The 24,373-nt window shown below is 42.2% G+C and overlaps 1 protein-coding gene across 3 annotated transcripts; it reads left to right on the top strand.

Moving 5' to 3' along the window:
• The first annotated feature begins 395 nt into the window (after nucleotides 1-395).
• GABRP (gamma-aminobutyric acid type A receptor subunit pi) lies at nucleotides 396-22,382 on the top strand. 3 transcript variants are annotated; one of them, XM_009509347.2, is made up of 10 exons: nucleotides 396-667; nucleotides 7,192-7,281; nucleotides 8,681-8,793; nucleotides 11,090-11,157; nucleotides 13,190-13,407; nucleotides 14,286-14,368; nucleotides 16,971-17,108; nucleotides 18,407-18,559; nucleotides 19,112-19,305; nucleotides 20,264-22,382. In XM_009509347.2, exons 2-10 carry the CDS (start codon nucleotides 7,226-7,228, stop codon nucleotides 20,576-20,578), a joined length of 1,338 nt encoding a protein of 445 aa, XP_009507642.1. In that variant the 5' UTR covers nucleotides 396-667; nucleotides 7,192-7,225; the 3' UTR covers nucleotides 20,579-22,382. The 3 variants fall into 3 exon arrangements, with proteins under 3 accessions (XP_009507642.1, XP_064314979.1, XP_064314980.1); XM_064458909.1 differs by having other exon boundaries at nucleotides 396-854; XM_064458910.1 differs by lacking the exons at nucleotides 396-667; nucleotides 7,192-7,281 and having other exon boundaries at nucleotides 8,765-8,839.
• Nucleotides 22,383-24,373: the final 1,991 nt, after the last annotated feature.

Below are 24,373 nucleotides of genomic sequence, written 5' to 3'. Positions count from 1 at the left end.
CTATGAATGTCTTATTTTAGCGTTGTGCCCCTCCAATTCCCTTCTGTCTAAACGACACTCATTCTTTCCAAACTCTGCTCACATGAGAATCTTTCCATACCGATTCCCCTTTATTTCCCACTTCCTCTTCCAGCACACCCAGAACTGAGCAGAGCACTCAGTAAAGCTCTTCAGTAATCCACCTTCGCTTTGTTTACCACTAATGTAACAAGTACCTAAGGTCATTATCCTCTTCTCTGTGTGTACAGTTCGGAAGGTACTTGGGGTACACCATTTTGTGTCCCGCGAGGGAGTTAATCATGTGCATGCTTGTCTCAGCTGATAGGAACAAGAATAATTACGTCTCACATAAAATACCTGCACATACACAATAGAGGAGACTCAGTGAGCAGAACTGCTGAGGTGGGAGGGACCATATATATAGGGTTACAGCTACGGGGTTGGCAAGTAGAGAGCAAAAATCATAGAAAGCAACGTTGCTGGGCTTGTGAGCTGTCTGCCTGTTAGAGGAGGGAAGATGAACTTCTTGCACCCAGCCCTGGATCCCTGCCTGCAGCGAGGGGCAGGTCTGCCGAGTGAATGAAACCTGAAATAATTGCCCAACATGCCTGAGCACAGGCAGCTGTGAGCTCACGGATCCGCAGCCACGGGAGATTGACAATTGCAGGCAAGTTGAGATTACAGCTAGAGTTAAGGAATCTAGTGCAGGAGAAAAAGAGCTGCCTGGAGCATGCCAAATTTCTGTATAAAAGTGTGATGATTTATAGATTTTATGTACATTGTATTTGCTTAGAGCAAATGAATTGACCAAACAGAAGCCAAACTTGACATTTTGGAGGAAGAATTTATTTCACGTAAGTAAATCTCAGAAACCTTCATTTTGATATAATTTAAGACTTTCTGTAGGTATTTAAAGAACTCAGTCCTGCAAACTGCAGAGAGACCTGTGTACCATGCTGGGTGGGCAGATGTGAGCATAAGCTGCCACCTCCCACAAGCAGCTTAAAGGATGAGAGTTTACATGTTGAAAACATAAATGCATTACTCAGGCATGGTTTTAACATTCTTACATAAGGACTGAATCTAATGTTATGTAGAAACCCTTCTTATATCTTGGAGTTGCTTCTGACTTTCATTGGAATAAACAAGATAGGAATCTGGACTGCAGTTTATGGGGTGTCACATAAATAATAGGTCTGATTCCCCTCTCTTTCATACCAAGAGCAGTACTATGTATAAAGTCTATGTATATAAATGTACATGCCACTTACTTATGTATAAAGCGCATATGAAATTAGGAATGGGCTTTGTATTTTTAAGCTACCAGTGTTGGTTTGTCCCACGCAGCCTGGGACTCCCTCTGGGTAGTTGCTGATGGCCTGTGGGTGCAGGTGCAGCTCCCTGTCGCCTGCTGTAGGAGACCAGCCCGTACGTGGGGCTGGTCCCTACACAGCACTGAAACGCAGTGAGGGTTGCCTTGAGCAAGTGTAGGTGTGTGCTATGGCCTCAGCGAGTCACCCTAGCAGTGCCTGCCATTTCTGGAATTGAGAGGTAATTTTTCATGTGATGTAATGACAGTGATGTGGATGGAGAGAATCTTATTTTTTACCCGGAGCAGGAGTTCACAAAGGTTCTTGCAGAATTTCTACAAGTACCATGAGGGCAACTGTTTAACTGCCCATGATTCCAGATAACCACTCAAGGCAAATGGAAAAATCAAAAGCAGAATGAAGCAGTTGGCGTCTCACTGAGCATCCAGCCCTTGGCACTGGTGTCGCATCCCACCACAGCCAGCACGTGCCTTTCTGGGGCCTGGGCTCCCACAGCATCTGCTTTGAAATACATCTCCTGCTCTTCCAGGCAAAAAACGGGCCAATAGTGACTTCCTAGTTGTTAATGACCTTCAAGTTGTTAAACAACCTGGTTGAATTCAGATTTTCTCAAACACGGAAACAAGCAGGTCAGAAATAGCTTGAGTTCCAACCAAAACAGAAACTTTCTGAGGTTTTGCCAGAATACAAACACATGAAAGACTTAAGTCAATATGAGACATTCCTTTCAACCCAAAATTATGTGCTTTGTTTTACCTTCTCTTCTTTAATACACTTGAAGTCTTTTCTCAATTTCTTGTTTTAGTCAGCAAATATTATAAGCAAGGGATTTTTGAAGCTAAAAGATCAGAAACAATTAATTTCAGTATTACCCACCCGCTGGTACAGGCACTGCTTCCAGGTTCTCCCACCCCCTTTTCCTCCACCAGCCTCTAATATCCCTTTTTGTCCTGACCAGCCGAGGAGTGAGCTCATGTCTCTGTTGACACATGACAGGATCCCACTAGCTTTTTAGTTCTGTAATAATGAGATTCGTTCTGTGTAAAGGGATTTTAGTGTCAAATAACTAAGGTTTTCAGTAAGAGTAGCTTGCATAAAAATATTGCACAGAAGTGTTTCCCTGTAGTTAACTCCATTCTCTTCCTTGCAGTCGCTTCAGATTTTCTCCTGGCCTGACAAAATAGGTTTTCAACATTCAAAAATTAAAAAGAAAGCAATTGAATTGGGGTGGGAGGGGGGAGAACAAGTTTTGAAGTTTAAAAAAATTATTTCACATTAAAGTTTACAGTTGAGGAAATTGAGAGGCAAATAATTTTAGATCAACTGAAAATGAAAGCCTTTAATGATTTGTTTGGTCAGTAAGTTAAAATTTGAACAGCTCTCAACATAAATCATCAAAATACCTGACTCTCACAGCAGCTGTCACACCATGAACCTTTCCTTACAAAAGCCCCTGCCCATGCACATCCCCAAAGTAGTCATCTTTCAAGATCAGGCAACTGCTCACAGTTCAGGCTGGGCAGAAGAAAAAAGAAGTATTAAAAAAGGGAAGACAGATTATATCTCTCTTAAATCACTCAACACCTCTTCTAGATAAACCAATATATTGACCTTGAAGTGATATTTTGGCAAAGCCATCGAAGTCTGATCCCAGGGTGTGTGATGCTTTTTGCCTCTTTCACAATTTTGTAATTTTATTTGCCAGCTATTGCATTCATGTCAGTGGCCAAAGAAAGCTCCGCACAGAATGGTGCAGCAAAGGGTCAGTCGTGAAGCTGGAAACTCCTGGTGATGGTATAGTGATGTTTTCTCCTGCAAAGTTATTCCTCAGGAGCGAATACAGGGAGCAACAGCAGAGCCTCTGATTCTGTCCACTCTCTCTCTGTAGCACCATTCCTGTGTGCTGGTCGTGTTGACCATGAATGAGCAACACACCTGGGCCTGGGCAGAGAAAAGGTTGTGAAACTGCTGCCAGGGCTGCGCTGGTCCTCCAGCAGAGCCAAGCCACGGCAAAGCCAAACAATCCACATCTCTCCTTGTCTGAGACGAAAATAAGTGTCCTCAAGTGATGTCCACCAAACCCTGGCCTGGGAATCAGGGCACTTGTGAAAATGCCCCAGTGAAAATGGCTGCATAAAATTTTCAGATATGGACTCACTTGCGTTTGGTTCAGGCAGGCTGAGGTTTCAGGTGCAAGGGAGTCCTGGGTGCTGAGGGGTCTATCCAAGGACCTGGTATGTGGGACACAGGCTGCCCTTGGACCGCTTGTGCCTAGCAGTGTTCATGAACCAGCCCCGCCCACAGCACAAGCAGCATATGGTGTTTCCTGCAGAGCTTTCACAGTGCAAAGGAAATAGAACAGACAAATTATGCCTGAGTTCATCATAAAAATCTTAACTTTATGCAATAAATAGAGGCAACACCTAAACGGGCAAACTAAATGCAATCTGCTTTAATTTCAGCATTTATTTTGTTTTCTCTTCCCCTAGCCAGGTGTTACTCTGAGGTGCATGCCTGCCTGTGTGGCATGTTCTGCTGCCACAGCAATTTGGCTCTAGTAAAATCTGACCTTGTGAATTATTACCCTAAGCTTAGTAAACTGGTCATATGGGTTTGGTCCTCTGGGTGGCTTTTTAGACTCTCATAAATGCTTCTATTGCTTGGTGTTGGGATATCATCAGGCAGTAGAAAATTCGAGAATATGCTAATTTTCTGCTCTGTGCAGTGAGAGACAGACGGTGATTTCAGAGGTGAAGCAGGAGGTAATGCAGGACTGCAGTGGTTCCTGCTGGCTTCATCACAGTTTATCGCTGCTGGAGATGAAGGAGCCTGTCACTATGGGTTACCCTGGCAGTGGTGCAAAGCAGCCTGGGTACCATCTCGGGCCCCATCAGGAGACAGTGTACATCTCTGTTACCTCACACCCCATTCTCTATAAACAGAGTTATTGAAGCTGCCAGTGATTTTTCCTCCTTTTCTGTCTTCACTCTTACCACCCCTTCACAGAGAGAGAATAAAGCAGAACTGGGGAAGCATAGACTGAGCTGTAGTGGAGATGCATACTGCTGTTGTTGGTTGGTGCAAAGAAGCATTCTTTCATTAAATTCTCTGGGAGCGGACACAGGCTTCCACAGAGGACTCTGGTTGGATCTATTTTACTGCAATACTTGCATCTTCTTATAATTTTCACAGCCAATAGGGAGAATACAATGCTGAGCAAGTAAGCTATTATATTCTCAAGGTTTTCATTATCTCTGAGTCTACATAATGAATGATTTCTATATAACTTTGGCATTGGAAGCAATCTCCCCACCAGTTGTATTAGTACTGCCTCCATGACTACTGCTGATCTGGTATTGCCTGTGTGGTGCTTTCACTGACCATCAAAAAAATGTCCCAATTAAAGTGTGTTAAGGTTTGGGGTTTTTTTCCTATTACAGTAATCTGAAACTCTTTACTGGATAGAGAAACATATTTCTGTTTCTCTTACATGCAATCTTACAATAATTTCTTCCCAGTATACTGTACCAATGAAGCTGGTAACCTCTGATGAAAGCTCTCGCGCTAAAAAAGCAGAATTGCCAGTGTATTAACTGATACACTGAGTAGTAAAGAAATGCTTTGGATATATTCTGCTCTGGGCGCTGGTATCACTTTTTTCTTGCCCACAAGTACTTTGGTATGCCTAGTTTCTTGCTCTGTTACTTACAGATCTCCCTTTCACTGTCTTGCAGTCTTTGAAGTATTTATTATCTTCACAGCCATCCTCCGAAGGAGGAAAACAAGATTTTCCTTGTTTGGCAAAGAATTAGCAGAGTCACAGAGAAATTTAGACTGTGTAGTTCGCTCAGGTCTGTGGCAGCAGTGGCTATAAATTTATCTGAGTTAGTTTGTTTCAACTGTCTTGACTAGGAAGTGGTAGCACACATTGCAGTGCGCACTTCACTTCCGTTAACTGAAGACACAACAGGGTCCCAAGGCAGCTTTTCACCACGTAGGAGGTCGCCATTCATTAGTCAGTCATCAAAATAAATAGAATTTGTCTTGCTTTTTTCAAAATAATGTCTTCGTAACGAGGATCAGATAGAATAAAACTGTTTAGAAACTTATTCTGATGCACCAAAATGCTAGTGATCACAGCCCTTGTGTGAAACAGATGCTCATGAGGTGTTCCTCAGCTGAAGTTCATAAATTTTCACACTTTAACTAAATACTAATTTGTAGAATTATCCTTTCTTCCTAGACATTCTTCTTTAAATTATCTGGACTGATCCTTCTTCTTTCCCACCAAAATTGTGGTCTAACATTGCTGTGAGCAGGTAAATGATTCCCTTTGTAGTTCTGCATGATCACATTATAGTGAGGATCACTCAGTAACATCTGGAAACATCTGAACACCATGTTTAGTAAAAGGGCTAGAAGTGCAAAGCCTTGTTAAGCATTCAGATTTGGGACAGATATTAGAGCTTATTTTATTTTTAAAAACATCCTTTCTCCAGTGGGATGCCCTGCATTTGTGGCGCTTGAATGTTCAGGTGTTTCTCCTGGCTGTGTATGGGCGAAGATGTTCACCTTGCCTGGAATCCCACTGTCCCATGGCACCAGAGTTGTAAAACTAGCTGAGAAGGCAGAGTGTCCTCTGGGCTGTGGCAAACTACTGCAGGAAGAATCTAATGCAAGCAGAAAACTCCTGATATTTGGGTTACTATGGAACAGCCAGGTTTGAAGTTGAGGCCCTAATGGCCATGCATGATGCGAAAGGCACTGAACCTGAAGCTGGGATCTTGCTCTCACTGGTGCCAGGGGCACGGGGACTAAAGATTTGCACAGTCGTTCCTAATTTGTAACAGTATAATAAAGAGGAAGACTTGTATCCAAGAATGTTGTTATCTTGCCAGTATCTGTAGGAAAACTCTGACACATGGGGTACACTTCAAATAGTGTAGCAGAGCAGGTTGAGCAGTATTGTGTTTCCAGCTCAAACTAATGACAGCTGAGAAAAGATCTCCCCTTGGCAGCTGTGGCAGTCATACTCACCAGCCCATCCTGCAGCAGCTTGCTGTGGCAACGCACATCAGGTGTGTGGCAGAGCACCATCCATCCACTCAAAAAAAGGTGTGCAACTGATGCAGCATTTCAGGCAGGGAGCAAAATTGCAGAGAAGTGCACAGTTAATAGTTGCCCATCAAGGCACCTGCTCCAAGGCCAGCACAAGCCTGTGGGATCTCAGGCCAGAGGCCAAGATTTGGTTCCACTCCCAGAAAAGTCAACGAAACCTATTTAAAGTGGAATGATTTAATCCTGTACCGCACGCTGAGTGACTTTTATGTTACTATTAATAGCACGGGTTTATCCCAGGTACAAGCTAATGGAGCACAGAGCTGCAATATTTCTGCATAGCTGATTACTGGAGCCCTGGACTAAAAGATGCTGAATCTGTCATATGTGGGCAGGATCTCACTTGGCTTCAGAGTCTGTCTGTCTTTAGGAACTGCCTGAACATTTCCTATTTAATAAACCCCTTCCCATGGTGCCATTCTCAACAGCAGCTAATCACCATCCCACGCTGAAAGATGAAAAGCCCTATCTAAAAACAAAGTGGCAGCTAAAATCTGGTGACGCTGTCAAGGACTTCAGGACCTCAGTTGTTGCTAGTGTCTTTTATGTGGAAAGTGTTAAGATAGCACGGTTCTGAAAATGACACAAGCTAGAAAAAAGGGCAGGAGCCACTACGTGTTGGGAGTGATAAACATCCCACAGTGTGTGGTTCTGACTATGCAGGGTTTATTTTCCCTGTCCCCTTCCCTTAAAATATTTTTTCTTAAACCACAAAACTTTGCCTTTCTTTTCTGCTTCACAGACAAGCAAAGCAAACACAGAAATAATCTCCAGAGATGTTCTGCAAATATTTTTGCTTCTTCAGTTGCTGTCTTTTCCTTCCAACCCAAAGGTAAGCAGAGTGTTTGTTTTGGTTTACAGGGCACATCTGCATTAAGTTTCATATAAATAACATGGGTCAAAAGGAAACTATGCTTCCAATTATTGAGCCCATCCAAAGAAAGCTGGGTGCAGTGAGGGATGTGGCATAGAAGAGAGCAATCTGTATAGGTCCCCAAAACACAGTACGTACATGAACAGCGTAACCCCTTATTTCCTGCTCAGGACCAGAATAGTTTGCAGTTTTTGCTGGAAATGTCCCCTACAGGACTCCCAACTGTGTTATTACCATCCCTGGAACTACAAGTCCTAAATTTCTCGAATGATTTGTGTTTATACTGTGCACTAACTGGTTCGGTTCTGCTGTAAGGCCCTTTTTGGTCTAAAACCTGCAGCAAAGCTCCAAGGACCACTAACCTAGCTTTAAAGGGGACAAAAGAAAAAAAATCATCAGAGCTTTGAGTAACTACATTGCTAAGCTTCTTACTCCATAGACCAGTGGTCCTGAAGCTCTGGGGAGAGGCAGAGGCACTGCCTTCCACCTCCTTCAGCCCTTCACAAAGCAGTGACAAACTCTTTAACAATTTACTCATTTAAATTTTCATCAAGTGAGCACCTGACCACACAGGGACACTGCACCATAAAACTTACCTTTTACAGTCCAAAACCCCTCTCCTTCTAGTTGTCTATATAACGGTACAGATCTGTAAGCCTCATAATGTCAGGTACTGGCTTTATTGTCCATCCACAAATCATTAATTTTGACATTGTAAATTAGAGTTGAATCCTCTGTATGTACAGCAGCTAGGGGTGATTCAGCCTGCAAAGCTTTGTTGGTGTCTGTGAAGTACTCAGTGCTTTACCTTTCCCCTTGCGGTGTACTCAGAGGTTTTATCCTGCCAGTACTGTAGGGACACTGCCTGACACTAACAAAAGAGGATGAAAACTTCTTAAGGGGACTAGTAATTAGGGAGGAGGTGCTGTTGGTCAGTAAGATTTGTCTCAGGCTGTCATAAGCAGGAGGAAAAATAAATGTGTGTTCCTTATATAGACTGTATGAGGATGAGTGGGAAGGGGGAGATTGCAGGTTATTATTAAGACCTGTGATATACAGACCTTGCTTGATTTGTCTGGAACATTTTAAGAACATCCTTAAGTTACCATGTGTGCAAACCTATAGCTCTCAGCTGAGGTTGTTTGCTGTTTTCCCACCTCTTCAAGGTGCCAATTATTCAGCCAAGATAAACAATGTGAGCAAGTGCTTGTGATTTCAATGATCTCCCTATTTGTAATAAGCATTTTATGCAGTTTGTTTGCTTGTTTGAGCACAAGCTGGAAACACAGCTGAAGCTGTAGAGCAGATATGCCCAGCATGCCTGGCCACAAGTAACAGTATGTATTTATGCCCCTAGGAGGTGCTCCCTGGGTCACACATCTGACTTGCATGGCAGTGACACAACATCCCTCCCTGGATTTAAGAACCTCACCATGGGATACAACAAATACCTCCGGCCCTATTTTGGTGGTATGTTGGCTGCATACATTTGACCATTTGAAGAACAGTCTATAAGGTTTGTGGGGAGGGGAGAGCATGCTTTAAGCTTTCTTTAGGATGCCCCAGTTCAAAAGGTTTTGTTCCTTTTAAATTAGCTAGTAGCCAGGGCTGCCGTCCTTTCTGTGTATCTACTGTTGCCTTGAATAGATTGTGCATGCACATGTGGGACATGAGAACATGTCTGTCTATGAGGTTAAGAATAGGGAATTTCTAAACTTCAATACTGCTGCAAAAGACCTGTCAGAGTACCAAATTCTGCTCTAATTGTACATGTTTTTGTTTAGAATCTGACCCTTGTGATTTTCTGTTTTATTTTTGTTCATGTCTATCTATTTAGTAGATTGTGGCTATAGAGGAATAAAGCTGTTCTTCTTGCCAGAAATGCTGATTTTTGACACATGCTTTCACTTCATGCTGAGACACAAACTAAACCTGCTTTAAACCCTCACAAAACTCTACGGAGCAGGGAGCACCTGAAGGACAGTCAAGTATTTAGAAACTTACCTGAGACTGTAGTCCAATTTGGGTGTCAGGTCTCCCACCCTTGCAGAGGAAAGGGTTTCTCAGAATGACATTCAGCACCTGAAAAATATCAATGAAAGTTTAAAAACAGCTATGAAAATTTTTATCAATTTTGCTTTTCTGCCAGAACCCATTAATGAAACTATGCTCAACAGAAAAATTTCCTACCAGCTTTCACCAGGACTTGGATGTTTCCCACTGTAGCTCCTGTAGACTGACCTTCTGCTACTGCCAGCTTTGAGCTGCTTCTTTTTTCTGACCATTTCTTTCCCAAATTTCTGGGACAATACAAAATTTACCAGCTTGTTATGCCTAGAATGTCAGATCTCTTGCAGGAACAGAAAAGCTCTTTTAGATCCCGTCACATCAGTGAACAGATGCTTCTGAATTATGTAACGGAGATTAACTGCATCTACACTAGCCTACACCTACTACAGCAATAAATGTTAAATGAAAATGGTCAGGACACTAGTTTGACCTCCGCCAGAGGCTGTGGGGTCCTCACAAATCTACCCCCTGGTCATTAGTTTAAGCGGGCTTCAAGTGTCCAAACATCTAAAAAGAAGACGGAGGACATGAATGACAGCTACTTTGGTAGTTGGATTTGATGATCTTAGAGGTCTTTTCCAACCTTAATGATTCTATGATTCTACTTCAAAAAAAATACATATTTTGCAAATGAGATATATTTTGGAACAGTTTAAAACAATTAAACAAAACCAAACAAAAAACCCCACTCAAAATGAAAACCATGTGGAAGGAGACTTAGAAACTGTGTCCCTTGCACTGTGTGATTTAGTTGATGAAAAGGAGTTTCATCAACTCCCACGAGGAAAGGCATTGCTGTGCTGTCACCTAAGCAGAGAGGGCTGTGTTGGAAAGCACCAAGCCCTACTCAGAGCCCCAAATTCAGACTGGGGATTAGACAAGCCAGGCACAGCCTAAGGGAAAGCTTGTGTCTTTCTGCTGCTACAACAGTTCCTCTCCTCAAAGCCAGCTGTTGATTCCGCGGCAGGACGTGGTGGGCCCTCTCCAGCCCCCAGCTCTGACATTTCCTGGGCAGGAGCTGCCCTCTTGTGGTAGATTTTAAGAGCGAGTGTCACAAAATGGGGGACTACCAAGACTCAGGAATTGAATGCTGAAAATTTGTTTGAAAATAGAACAGTAATATAATAAATAAAAAGAGGCAAAGGTTGTTGCGCTTCTGGTTTGTTACCTGGCGCATGGACTCAGGAACCACCGAATTACTCTGCCTCTTAGTTTTTCCTCCCTGAGAAACAGGGATGCCAATTGCTAGCTTCATGTGGAAAGTCCTCAGAGATCTGTGTGTGAGAACTACTTTGTATAAAGGTCACTGTTCTTTCCACTGTGCAGGTGTTGTGGCCAGGGTGACAAGGGATAAACTGGCCCTGGCTGCTTGCCCTCAGCAAATGCCACTGAAATGTTGCTTACCTAAACTGCTGATCTTCATAGCTAGTGCTGATGGATAATTGCTCTCTGCTACCATCACCAAATACAAAACTCCAGCTCCCTAACAGTGAAAACTTTATTTTAGATCATGACGTTATTTGTGAGCCTAATGCTCTGAAACTGTGTCTGACCCTTTGGGCTTCTGCAGTTTCAGAGAGAGGTGTGTGCATGAGACACCGCAAGCAGTGCCCATGCTGCACAGCATCCTGAACAGTTTTGTTGTGCCTTTCACTCTTCCTTTTCTCTCTGCTTAAGCTTTTCTTTCCCTCCACAGGAGAACCTGTTCAAATTGCAATGAGTCTGGACATTGCAAGTATTTCCAGTATATCCGAGAGCGATATGGTAAGTGAAAGAACTTTTATAAGAGATAAGAGTAGGATCTGCCCGAGAGACTTGTCATTCCTGGGTGTTCAGCACAGAAACTAACTGTCATATTCAAGCTGCTTTGCTTTTCTGTGTCTGTTGACTACTTTCGGAGGTGTGATGAGAACAGGGCTCATTTAATACTGCAAACTATGTAGCTGCCATGGTAATGTTGGCTTGTAAGTAAATAGCGATGGCTCCAAAGGTCCTACTGATCAAAAACTCAGCACCTCCTGGAAATCAGGCCCCTTTGAAATGGAAAAAATCAGTCCTGTGTGGTACTGAATGTGCTGGCACTGACTGAAGGCATGCAGATAGGGTTTCTTCCCAAGGAGGAGAAATGAGGTTTTGAGCTGCAACACAGTTGGAGGCTCAAAGGGCTGGTCATCCGAATTAAAAAAAAAAACAAAAAAACAAACAAACAAAAAAACCACACACACACAAAAAAACCCAAACTGTTTTCAAATATTTAGAGAACATCTTCCCACCACTGACGAGTCTGGTTCCCTCCACTTCTGATAACAGCTGGATTTCAAACACTGATCACTGAAAAATGCTGTTTCAGGCTGACCAAAACTATGAGCAGCTTGGGTAAATTCAGCAAATAGTTTCAGTCCAAACAGTCAGAAGTTTAGTCAGGAACAATTTCAACACTTAATTTCACCATTTTCAAGACCACTGCTGACTTTTTATTTTTCCTCTTCCTTCACCCACCTCAAATTAAACATGTTCATGAAATAAAATATTGTAACTTTGATAAAGCTCTTCATTTTGGGGAAGGAGCAGAACCAATAAAATCAATTCTTCACATACTTCTAACTTAATTAAAGGGCTTTGTAAAATAGCTCCTGTTCTGGAGTTTTTCTTCTTGATGGTCCAGCTAAATTGCTTCGACCACATGGAAAACATTGCAGAGGCTTACTCTGTGCCTTGATAAAAGCTGGAAATCAATTAGGATTCTTCATTTTTGTCACTATTATAATTCACTGTATCGAAAGCCATAACAGCGCAGTGTTTGACATGATTTTTTCTGTCGCAGGCTGAGAGTAAAATTTTAAAAGTTGCAAAAGCTAATGCTGACACCCAGTACTTACACCTTTTTTCTTAAAGCGTTTAAAGATTATAGATGGAATGAAACAGAACTGCTTCATCCTCCACAGACAGGCAGCATATCTGTGGTAAAACATAGCAACTCCATGCTGTTAACACAATTGCCAGTATCAGTCTGTCTGTGACAGAGATATTTTGAAAATAAAAGGCATTACTTAGTTGTATTTATTCCTCTATAGGGAAGGAAGTGATATAGTACAACATTGCCCTGTGCTGTCCAGAAGGCTCAGTAAAGATTTCTCTTCAGAGCTGCGTACTCCTTATGCTTTTGTGATGGGGCACGGTGAAAATACTCCAGTCACTGCAAGTAGATTTTGGCAGCCTAAACTCAAGTTAATCCTAGTGTCCTTAGGTTCAAAACTCCTATTTAAAAAGATGCTACAAGTTTCACTTTTTAATTTGTTTGGGGTTTTCTTTTAAGACCTCAGTGAAGCAACAGGTTGGATTTGCTTACCTTTTTCTCTAAAGTACCAATGTCTCTTTCACGATAACATTTATAGTACGTGTGTCATTTTCCAACTCTAGACTATGACTGCTTTTTAATGTCAGTGACTTGCACAGTGGCCTCATGTGTGCACTTCCCATGTATTTTCTTACCTGCAAATGTACACAAAAATATCAATTACAATAATTGCTCATATAAAAAAAAAAGTACTGTGAGTATAATCTTTAGTCCTGAAACACTTCACCTTAGAGTGTAAGTATATGGGAAATGTGATAGAGTAAATAAAACTATGATGAACATCTAAGACATTTACTGCATGCATCTGAAGCTGAGCTTCAACAGGTTGAACAAATGCGTGTTCTGCCTCTTGTTGCACATGGCATTCCCCCAGCTATGCCGTGTAAGCGTAACTTACACTGTAACATGCATCCTCACAGGTTTTCCTCTCTTTCTCAGGATTACACAGCTACTATATATTTGCGGCAGCGCTGGACAGACCCCCGGTTGGTCTTTCATGGCAACAAGAGCTTCACACTAGATGCTCGTCTAGTGGAATTGCTCTGGGTACCAGACACATACATTGTGGAGTCAAAAAGGTCTTTCCTGCACGATGTCACTGTGGGGAACCGCCTAATAAGATTGTTCTCTAATGGCACTATCTTGTATGCCTTAAGGTAAACCAACCTTTGACTTTGCTGCTGCTGGTTCAGAACTGATTTCCAGAATTATGCTGAAATGAAGCAGATACCAGCTGTCACAGGTAGTGAGTTTAGGGTCAACAAGCCAACTGTGATCATACTCTTCTGATCCATTACCCCCCGTTCTGGCTACCTGGAAATGCCAGTCGAGGATCAGGATTCCCCATCATGGTATGCGCTGTGTCCTGAGCACAGTGCCTGCTCAGAAAGCTCACAAGTTTAGGTGTTACCCAAGACAAGTCAAGCAGAGTCAGATGGAGGCAAAGGAGGAATGGAGAGAGGATATCATAACAGTAGAAGTTGAACAGCCAGTGGGAAACTATTTGCTTATCCAGTGTCATGTAGCCATGGTTTGTGCTTTTTAGCAAAAGGCATGTTTGTACATGTACTGCAGAAATGTGCACTGTAATTGCATTAGCAATTCATACAGTGTCATCTCCTCTCAGCTCACAGTAACTGTGTCCCAGTTACCTTAACTGCAAAGTAAAGCTGCAAAGTAAGACCCATTTACCCTCCACATCAGATGTGTGCAGTGTAGTTACTGTACCTCAGGTGACAAGTGGTGACTTCTCAAGATATGCAAACGGTAGCACAGGAAAACATGTGAATCTGCACCAAATCTCCCACCACAGCAAAGCAAAATTCCTCCTTCAGTTACATTTTCATCAGTGTGGCTGCAGAGAGCATATCTTCTTAAGGAGGGTTCTCTCAGATTATATCAGTCCATTCATTTCATAGGTCACAATTATCTAAATGACAGAGCAGAGTCTTTGCCATCTAGTTTGCTATGAAAAACAGAGATATTTCATTATGTCCTTTTGTTGCAACTTTCGGAGTTCGTTCTTTTCCTACAGAATCACTACTACTGTTGCTTGTAACATGGACTTATCAAAATATCCCATGGACACACAAACATGCAGACTGCAGCTAGAAAGCTGTAAGTATAACATTCCAGAAGAAACTGACTTTAGTTTAAATTTGTTTATTTATATGTAACTACACATCTTGAATATTTGCATTCATCACAGTGGCTTTCTCAGGTAGACTTTTAATCCTGCAAACACTAATGTCCAAAAGAAAACTTTGCTTCATCATTCTTCAAATGCTTGTGTTGTAATCCACAGTTTAGAGCATTCCTGTCACTGTGCAATTTCTATAAAAAAGAGTGGTAATAAATAATGTTTTTATTAAAGTGTAGAGAGTTCAATTTTGCACAGAAAGGATGAAGTAATAATGGCTGATTTTCCAAATTCGGTCCCTGTTGCACACACAGCTCCTTCAAAACTAACTTGTGGGGTAAGTGCATAGGGTGGAGTACAGCAAGGAACAACTTTTCACATTTTTAGCTATCTACCACCTGTTGCACCTCCCAAACTTCCACTGTAATAAGATGGTGTTACTAGAATATGAGTTGAACGTGCCTCTCAAACTCATGAACTGAAACTAAGGCCCAGCCCAACTTTGTGGCATTTGCTTCTCCACGAGGGCCGTCTCTTACAGTGATGCAGATGATAGGACCCTCGTCAACAGGAGGGGTCTCAGCCTTGGAAGTCTCAAGAAAAGGAATAATCAGTGAGTTCTGCTTTCAGTTAAATTAAAAACTCATCCATGGCAAAGCTGGCTGGGAAAGACTCCAGAAAAATTTAGGACACTACAGGGCTTTTCCCCAGGAGCTCAGCAACAGCAGTGCTGTTGTTCTCTATCTGTCTGTGAAGCTCCACAACAAGCAAGCAACCATCTCCCACTTCAAGTCACAATAAGGAACATCAAAAATCTCAATACTGAAAAGACCAGATTTTAACTTCTGGGGTTGCAGCGCGAAGCACCTAGGGAAGCACATATTATTTGCACATTAAAATCATATTACTTCACCGTGGTTAACTTTATTACAAAGAATAGCTCCTGAAATAATAATGATTGGCCTCTTCTGCTAAAGCATAGCTTGTTTGGGCCTGTTTTACAAGTGATTGTGTCCTACATCATGCTCAGTTGCTCTGTAATTCCAATGAAATTACATGCACATTGCTCACTGGAGATTTCATTAGGATAAGTGCCCAGAAATAATGCTATTTAAATATACACCAGACGAATTAACAACAATCTATCATTTATTATAAAATTTTCCTGAGTAACCACAATTTATAAAACTGCTTAGAAACTTTGAAAAGTCACATGCTTAGGATTCTACGCAGGGATTCATACCCTGGACACCTAATTTAGGAGTTCATCACACTCAAGCTCTGGTAATTTGTGTCTAATAAGAAAACACAATTAGATAAAAAACAGTTGCAACTACATCTTATTTCTTCTATCACGACGAACAGGGTACTATCAGAATCAAAGCATTCCTACCCATTTTCTCAAAGAAGGGCACTTAATAAAAGAATCAAATTAGTGAGATTGATAGGCTTGTTTCCTAAATTAAGTGAAATTTTTGAAGTGAATGGCAGGCACCTTTATCCCTCAAACTGAGGTGTCCTTCAGTCCAACCTTAGGTCGTTATGCCTTCATTTACATTCCTGGAGGCAATTACTCGGCCAGCATATATGGAGTTTACTGATAACTGCTTGAATTGTTGATCTCATGTCATCATCTCATCTCATCACCACCACCCAGAGAGGTGGTGGAGTCACCATCCCTGGAGGTGTTCAAAAAAACGTGTAGACGTGGCAACTCAGAGCATGGTTTAGGATGCATGGTGGTGTTGTGTTGATGGGTGGACTTGATGATCCTAGAAGTCTTTTCCAACCTTAATAATTCTTTGATTCTATGATTCTATCTGTCCCACTGTTTTGAGGCAGGAATTCAGTGTTACCTAAATGTCGGATGCATTTATTTGTCCTCAATAACTTAAAGCCTTTGGGGATAGGAGGAATGATTTGTAGAAAAAGCTGCTTTTATTAGCAAGTTTTCTGGACAACACATACCCAGTCAGAAGAGCCTGGTTCATAACCACATAGCCGTCTCAGCTCCAGTTTGCTACTTGCAACTTAAACAAGAGTTAGTTGACTAACTGAAAATGCCTTTTCTGGTATTTTTAAGCACTTGAATAGACAATTCAGTGAAATGTGCTTCTGCTATGTGGTAAGGGGCTCAATGGGATCTGTATTCTCTTTTCTTAACCACTGCATTTCTCCTGCTCTCCTCTCATGACTGAAGAGGCTATGTTTGAGTGTTGATTGCTGCAGTAGTTTTATCCTGCTACATGTAATTAAACTGCAGATGACAAGAATATATAATCTGTTTAAAATGGTAATGTATTTTAAAACAGAAATACCCCATGTTCTCGGCAGCCTTGCACGTTATGCATCACTCACAGTGGCATGTGTTCTGTTGAAATCTGGACCAGCAGACTGAAAGTACAGCAGTGAAGGAACAGCCAATGTCCACCCATACTCTGACACAATTAAGAGAGTCTTTGTCCAGCCTAAAATGCCTGGATCATGTTTCTGTGCCCACATCCCAGGAGACAGGGCAGGGCAATAGCTGGGCTTTTATTGGCTAAACCACAGTAATATGGTTTTTTATGTTCTTCTTAGGGGGATATGATGAAAATGATGTCATCTTCATGTGGTTGAGAGGAAATGACTCTGTCCACGGCATAGAAAAGTTGCGGCTCTCTCAGTACACAGTGGAACGTTACTATACCCTGGTCTCAAAGTCACAGCAGGAAACAGGTAAACTGGTGAATGGAAAAACAAGAAAAGCTCTCAAGTATTTCCCCTCCCACCTCCCTTCCCTTCTACAGGCCAGTATTTTTTGACTCAAGCCTGAACGAGCAAAGTCTTTAGCAAATCTTAATCTTACCAAAAGAGATGGACAGAAAGATGGTGAAATCCAATTAGTTGTAATCAGGATATTCTGTAAGACAGAAATCGACAGAAAGATGGGGTTTTATTACACTGTATTCACTTGATGGATTTTCAATTTTTTTTATTTTTTAATTCTCCACTTCTTTCCTTCTCCATACATACCTGAAGAAATTCTCCCTTCCTCCCAGGTGTGCTGACTACAAACACTGCAGAGAGCCATGTTTACAGTAACTGAGAGCAAAATTAACTTTTAAAATATACTTTTGTTTGTAAATTAGAATTCTCTCATGATGGAATAAGATCCCTTTGTACATCAGAATTCAATGTCTTTTTCATTATCAGTGTAAATACTCTTCTCTCCAATCACAGACACTATGAAAGGGAGCAAAACTTCCTTAGAACGACCAGGTTTTAAAAATAACAATGTTTTGTTGTTTACTGTAGTGTACCCAGACCATGAACAACATAGGTTTTGTTTCTGTGTTTCAAAGGGAACTATTGTTTAAACAGCAGAAATAGCTCCTGAAAATACTAGCAATCCAGCCCCAGAACCCTTATGTCAGTATTACGACAAACTGATTTTAAAAAGTTGACTGAATTTTTTCTGAGCACAAAAAGACACAGTTACCAAAGATCACAAATTACTAATGAATATAGGGGTCTAATTCCCTGTGATGATAAGATATTGGGATGCTCTGGGACGTGAGCCAGAGCCCACTGAAACCGAGAGAAAAATCTTTTGTTTATTTCTCAGCCATCAGACAAGACTGAACTTGGCAACACCCCTTCAAAGCAGTTATTGGGAAAAACATGCCGTGCTGAGTATGAGCGAATAGATGATAGCATCAGCCCTTCTCTACTCTGAGTTAAGACACTGGTATAAAATGTGGATTAAGTTAAGCAGCCCCTTTGCAAGCCACACATAGTTTTAGATGTCTCTTGTCCAGCAGTGCAGTGCGTATGTGTCCTCTCATCTAGGATATGTTAGATAAGTAAGACCTCTGAGGCAAGATGTCAACTTGTATAAGTAATGCATCTCCCACAATTTCACTGCAGCTCTGCCGATGTAAATCAGCTGGAGGGCTGGTGCTGGGCTGTCACAATTGCAGTTCAAGTGTCCTTGGGAATCTCATGTTCACTGAGTTCCTTCCTTCTGTGAACAGGCAGTTACCCACGACTGATATTGCAGTTTGAGCTGAGAAGAAATGTCCTTTACTTCATTTTGGAGACCTACGTGCCCTCCACTCTGCTCGTCATGTTGTCCTGGGTTTCTTTTTGGATCACACTGGATTCAGTGCCTGCAAGAACCTGCATTGGTGAGTTATTGCCTGAGGAAGGGAGAAGATTTAAGCAGGCAGGGGAGCCTCTGAGGCCTGGATAGATGGTAGTTTTCTTGAGCTCTCTGCTCAGTGATAAATGGTCTGCTCACATTCTGCTTCTACTTGTGGCAGAGTTCAGCTAGCAGTATGAAGCATGGATGATACACTGTGGCAGGCACACTTGCCCACCTGCAGAGCTGTGTATGGCCACGGCTTATGGTAGATTCACAGCCGAGAGTGTAGAGGACAGAGCACATGTTCTTTGTGATGTGCTTTGGAGTGGGCAGCAGGGGCAGGTGGGATTTTTCTACCAAAAGCAAGAAAAATAAGAGTCAGGTGCCTATTGGAGCCATGTTGTCAAAGGCAGGGAGAGCCTCTGTGAAGTTAGAAGATAGCACTACAAAATCATTTCAGTTGATGGATGACCTGGATTTGGTAAGAAGTGGTATGTTCTATCTGGCTAGCAATAGAGTGACAACATGTGCAGAAGAATAGGCCAAGCCTTTTCCAAAGTGTCCAAAAGAGGTCTTTCCTTTTCTGCTTTCCAAGGAGTAACAACGGTGCTTTCCATGACAACTCTGATGATTGGCTCACGAAGTTCACTTTCGAAAACTAACTGTTTCATTAAGGCCATCGACGTTTACCTTGGAATCTGCTTCAGCTTCATATTTGGTGCTCTTGTGGAATATGCAGTGGCTCACTACAGCTCATCACAAAAGTGTGCAGCTAAAGCACCTCAAGAGGTAAAGCCTGATCTACCTTAATAAACCTAGTTACCTTGGATCAACAATAATTAGTCCTCCGTTAACTGAATAAGACAAATGGTCTCCCTGTTATGGATACAGTAACAATTGCTTCTCCTAACTGTCACTAAATTAATTTTTGTGTGCAACGAATGCATGAATAGCACTAGACTGCTGTGCCCCTGACATAGACTTCTGCATACCAGCTGAAAGAGCAGCAGCTTTAGCTGACAGTCATGTTAGATTCTTAGGACCACATACAGGAAGGTACTTTGGCCTACCACTAGAATCAGGTCTGTAGCCCTGAGCTGACCTCATGTTAGAGCATGATGCACCTCTGAGCCTTTCAAGATGCAGCCAAAGAAGAGCCAGTGTAACTCTGATTAGAACACTGATCTGGAAGGTAGTTTCTTCTACCAGAGGAAAGCTGAACTCTTCTTCCTCCCTTCCCAGAGACAGTACCAAACATCAGCCCCGCAGTGTTCTGTGGGGGATGCGAGAGAGAGTGAATTGTCCAAAGTGCTCTGCTTTAGTGCAAGAAATTAAATAGTCAAGTATGATTATAGTCCAGCGGTCATTGAGGGTCCAAATCCTGTCAGAGGGAAAAGAGATTTCCCACCCTGATGCTGAGTTCTCCAGCCATTAAGTTATTGTGTAGAAGTGAAGAGGTGGACGTCTTGTAGGAGATGGATGTTGGGTTGCTCAGTGACAGAGTGAGACTTGCTTAGAGATCTCAAAACACCTCTAGAAATACAGTGGTGGAAACACAGGCATTTCGGGGACTTCAGGCACTCCTAAAAATGCGCAGCAGCTGAAAGGCATGTTTGAACAATGGGATGAACATATATGAAGCTGTGCTTTTTTCTCTTTATCCTTACAGTCTCCTTTTTCATTACAGCACTTATTCTCTGCAGGAGAAGACAAACCCTAAAACTAACTTTACACTCTTGTTTCCTAGAGGCCTCCAAATGAACTCACTAAAGAAATGGAGGAAGTCAATATCACTAACATCCTTAACAGCTCCATTGCCAGCTATAAACGGAAAATCAGCTTTACAAGCATTGAGATTTCCAGTGATACTGTTAACTGCGGTGACTTGACCATGAAAACTCATGAGAAAATCAAATGTGTCTTGAGAAACAAAATGCACAGGATTATTGGTTATTTCACAATTCAGAACCCCAGCAATGTAGACCACTACTCCAAGTTGCTTTTCCCTTTGTTTTTCATGCTGGTCAATGTGTTTTATTGGGCTTATTACCTATATTTTTAGTAGAAATTATTTGCTTAATTCTCCTACTTCAGCAGGAGTGGAATCTTGCCCATGGGCATCTAGGTATCTAACCTCAGTGCATCCAACATGGACAAAACACTCTGTTGTGTTTCCTGAGGTACAGAGCAGACGACTGTGTGGGGTGTACGAGATGATGCAAAGGGTGCTTCAGCATTAGCAACATTGACTCTGGACAACTGCTTGTTCAGCTGAGAGGCTATGCTGGGCTCTTGCGCTCATATCTGCTTTTCATTCCAGCATCCAGCTTCTCACCTGGCCAGAGATGCGTGCGTAGGACTGCATGTGGCAGGCCACAGAGCACTACATGTGGCAAAATTTTCTTGGTACTCTGAAGCAGGTTGGAACCTTCTAGTTTAGATCTCCACGAGGATGTAGGATAATAGCTGTTATTCTTTGTTTGCCAGAGATAACAGTAGCAGAGGGACCGTGATTGCTGTCTCAATAGCTCCTCTGTTCAAGTAAGAGAACCCGAAGGCAGCAGTGTGCTGTGCACAGATGAACGGCTCCTGTGCATGGTGCCTCCTTGCCGTGGGGCTGATGTGGTACCAGACCAGTGATTTTGGTGCTGCTGGCATCAGTGAAGTGGTATGCCTCATTGCTTTTAATACGTGTCAGACTCACTGAGGTAATCCTCACTTGCTGAAGTTATCCATCCCTGAGACAGACGGAGGGTTTTTTATTTGTAGAACTGAATTTTTTCAGAGATTTGGGAACACGAACTATAGGCAGCAGAATTGTTTTGTAACCCGTCTCTTATACTCTTCCCGTTGTGCTGCCATTGAGCAGACTCTACCACCTCCCGTGTCTTCCTTACAAATTATTTTTCATCCTGGACAGTGCCTCCTTCAGCTTTAACTACTATAAGCAGCTCTCGTTCCTTTCCAGCTATATGCAAGAGTGGCCAATTTGTCATCGCCTCTTTTATGTGGCTGTGCAGCTGTGGCAAGCCAGAAGTGCTGCTGAGTGAAAAACCCATGTGTGGGCTGAGGTACAATGACCTCTATCAGCCTTTCATTCTCTATTTTAGGCTGAAACAGTGTTATGTTTCTGCAGAAACTCAGATTCTAAGTGGGCTCTGGAAACTGCCAGTCAGCCTTGTTTATCCTGCAATCAGCAGGACTGAGAGCTTTTTTTAAAAAAATAAATTAAATATGTGGCACGCATACACTTATGTTTGCAAACCAAATGCCATTTGGTACTATGCAGCTTAAGGCTACTGGAAGTCTTTATTTCCTGATTTCAAAATGAACGCTTTATGGCAGATTTCCCCCACACACCACCCGCCTTTTTGATCTATGCGACTTTCATAACTTTGAGGGCGTAATCCTGCAGTTATGTAGGCAAAACTGTAATTGCCTGCAGCGGCTACTATTCAGTAGGAGTTTTGGCTGAGTGAGCCCTTTCAGCATGTAGCTTATATTACAGTCTCATGCATGCAGTGTTTGCTTAGCAGAAGAGTCTCTTAATGAGGGTTCCTATACAAGGTGGGCAAATCATGCAAAACTATAGATTTTTACTTTAATAACTCTTTATCGAACCACTTCACCACACTATATTGTGAAGGATCTAAACCATATGTTCATAAATCACAGTTTTTACAAAGAGCAGCATAAGAAGACAAAGGGGAACAGACTGACAATGGCAAGTGAATAAACAGAAACTCCAATAATGAAATGTTGGCTTGTATATACTGGCATTTAAAGTCCATTCCATAAAATGTAATAAAGTGCATGTTTGTGATATGAACACAAACCCCCAGAGAGGTCCTCTATTAAAAAAATCATTACCTTCTTTCTGTGTCAATTTCTTTCTTTAAAATCCAACTAAAATGCCCTAATATGTTCTACACTGGCTGCCAAATGTTAACGTTAACAAAAGGAATTTCTTTGTACGTTACAGTAGACTGCCACTCTCAAGGCTTGCTTTCATTAGATGCAGCTTTCATTACAACTTTGCTGCTAGGTTATACCTCTGTGCAGCAAAATTTTTTTTATTGACCCGGCCTAGCGAACAGCATGTTGACTTGAAAAGCATCAGCTCTGTCTATTCAAATTTATTGTCCATTTTAGTAACATCAGGAAGGAAGGGAGGGATAGAAGGTAGTAGGGGAAGAAGGTTTTTTTTTTTCAGATGCCTTCTGAGAATGTTCTTAAAGAGCTGTTCACCTTGGTGAGGGGAACCATCTTACTTCAGAACTGCTTAAAATCTAGATAGTATGGACCCCTGCTTTATTTGCCCCTACATATAATTTTCTCTCTCATTGATGGACTTTACTGTTTTAATACACCTCCCATGTGACTGTCTCCTTATACAGCCCTGCTGTAACACAAGATATTAATTCGTCCCTCAGCGGGGTTCACATAGAGCTGTCCTAAGGCCATTTCAGGGGTCAAGCTGATGCTCAGCAAGGACCTGATATGGAACGTAACAGACAAAGTAAGCAAACCACCTAGCCTCTATCCTACTTCAGGTACATCAGGCATGTTAGAGGGACCAAAATTAATTTTTGCTAATACATCCTCCAATGAAACAAGTCAGCTTAGCTGCACTGATGTCCTGGAGCAGCCTGGTGTTATTACTGGCGTTGCTGTCATTGCACACGCGACAGTAGGCAGAGGGCAGTGACAGATAAGCATCGTGAGCCCAGATATGTTCTTCAAAGCAGTCAGGATGATACACTGCACAATCCCAAGTCCTTCCTGTCTCTTTCAGGTTTTGTCTAACGCAAACTAGAAGCACCACTGAATTCAAGATGGGACTTTCATATCCCGATAGGTGTAGAGCACAGAGCAGTTTCTGTGTTACTGGTGTACAAAAATAAGCCCCGATATCTTGACAGACACCAACTGAAAATCAGCCTTTCCCGTATAGGCCTGGTATGTAACACGTAAGCTGCAGATGAGAACAAAGCCACAGGAAAGCACTGCACACAGCTCTGTTTTGCTTAAGGGTTCAGTCTTGCATAGGCTCTACAGGGAACAGAGCGGTTTTGAGTAGCAGCCTACCCTCTGAAAGAGCCTCTAGGCTGATGGTTCCTGCGCTAGGAGCTGTTTCACATCCCACTGACCACATCTGCCCTATGGCTATGAGAGAACTCGACACCATGGATCTGGACAAGCCACAGGACAGAGTTACCTCTAACATTTATTATTCCACTATGGTGCCACTTTGTGCTCTTGGCAGAATGTGAATGTATGGAGGAAAAGACTGACTTGCTTTTTGAGGTAATTCTGCTTTGTAGTGATGTTCTGGTCTGCTGTAACCTTTCCTTACATGTATTTCCTAAAGCTGCAGCTTCTGAAATCATTGTCTCCTTTTAAGAACATTTGCACTCACTTTAAGCCTTTGTGGACAAATGCTTATGACCGTCTATTAGCATAGAAAAGCATGATGGATAATGAGCAGCAGTCAGGCAACCTGAGGAACTTTCAAGAGATACACATGCTTGTATCTGGTGCAACCCCGAGAAATATAAAGCCTCATCATATGCTATGGAGTCACCCTAGCTAGCACAGGGACCAAAAGCAGTCTAGCCACAGCAGCATAAAGCATTTTGGGGATTAATTTATCCAGTTTAAAATATGAAGGAGCTGTGCTACAGAGGAGGCAAAACAGGCTAACACAGCCTATTTGCAGCCCTCCTCTAGAGCTAATACATATATGTCTTAAGAGTGTAGCAGTGAGTGATAAAGAAATACCACCTTTTAGTACATCCCAACATTATCCTGCTTCCGTCTATGCCCCCACCCTTGTTTTTCCCCTAACTCTTCTTGT

The sequence above is a fragment of the Phalacrocorax carbo genome, chromosome 8, assembly GCF_963921805.1.
Source record: "Phalacrocorax carbo chromosome 8, bPhaCar2.1, whole genome shotgun sequence".
NCBI classification, from domain to species: domain Eukaryota; kingdom Metazoa; phylum Chordata; class Aves; order Suliformes; family Phalacrocoracidae; genus Phalacrocorax; species Phalacrocorax carbo.
This window is presented reverse-complemented; position numbering and strand designations above follow the sequence as displayed.

Coding starts and splice junctions, on each gene's coding strand:
- GABRP (XM_009509347.2), top strand. CDS start 7,226: ATGTTCTGCAAATATTTTTGCTTCTTCAGTTGCTGTCTTTTCCTTCCA. Junction 18,560..19,111: donor GCCTGCAAGAACCTGCATTG/GTGAGTTATTGC, acceptor CTGCTTTCCAAG/GAGTAACAACGGTGCTTTCC. Junction 19,306..20,263: donor CAGCTAAAGCACCTCAAGAG/GTAAAGCCTGAT, acceptor CTTGTTTCCTAG/AGGCCTCCAAATGAACTCAC.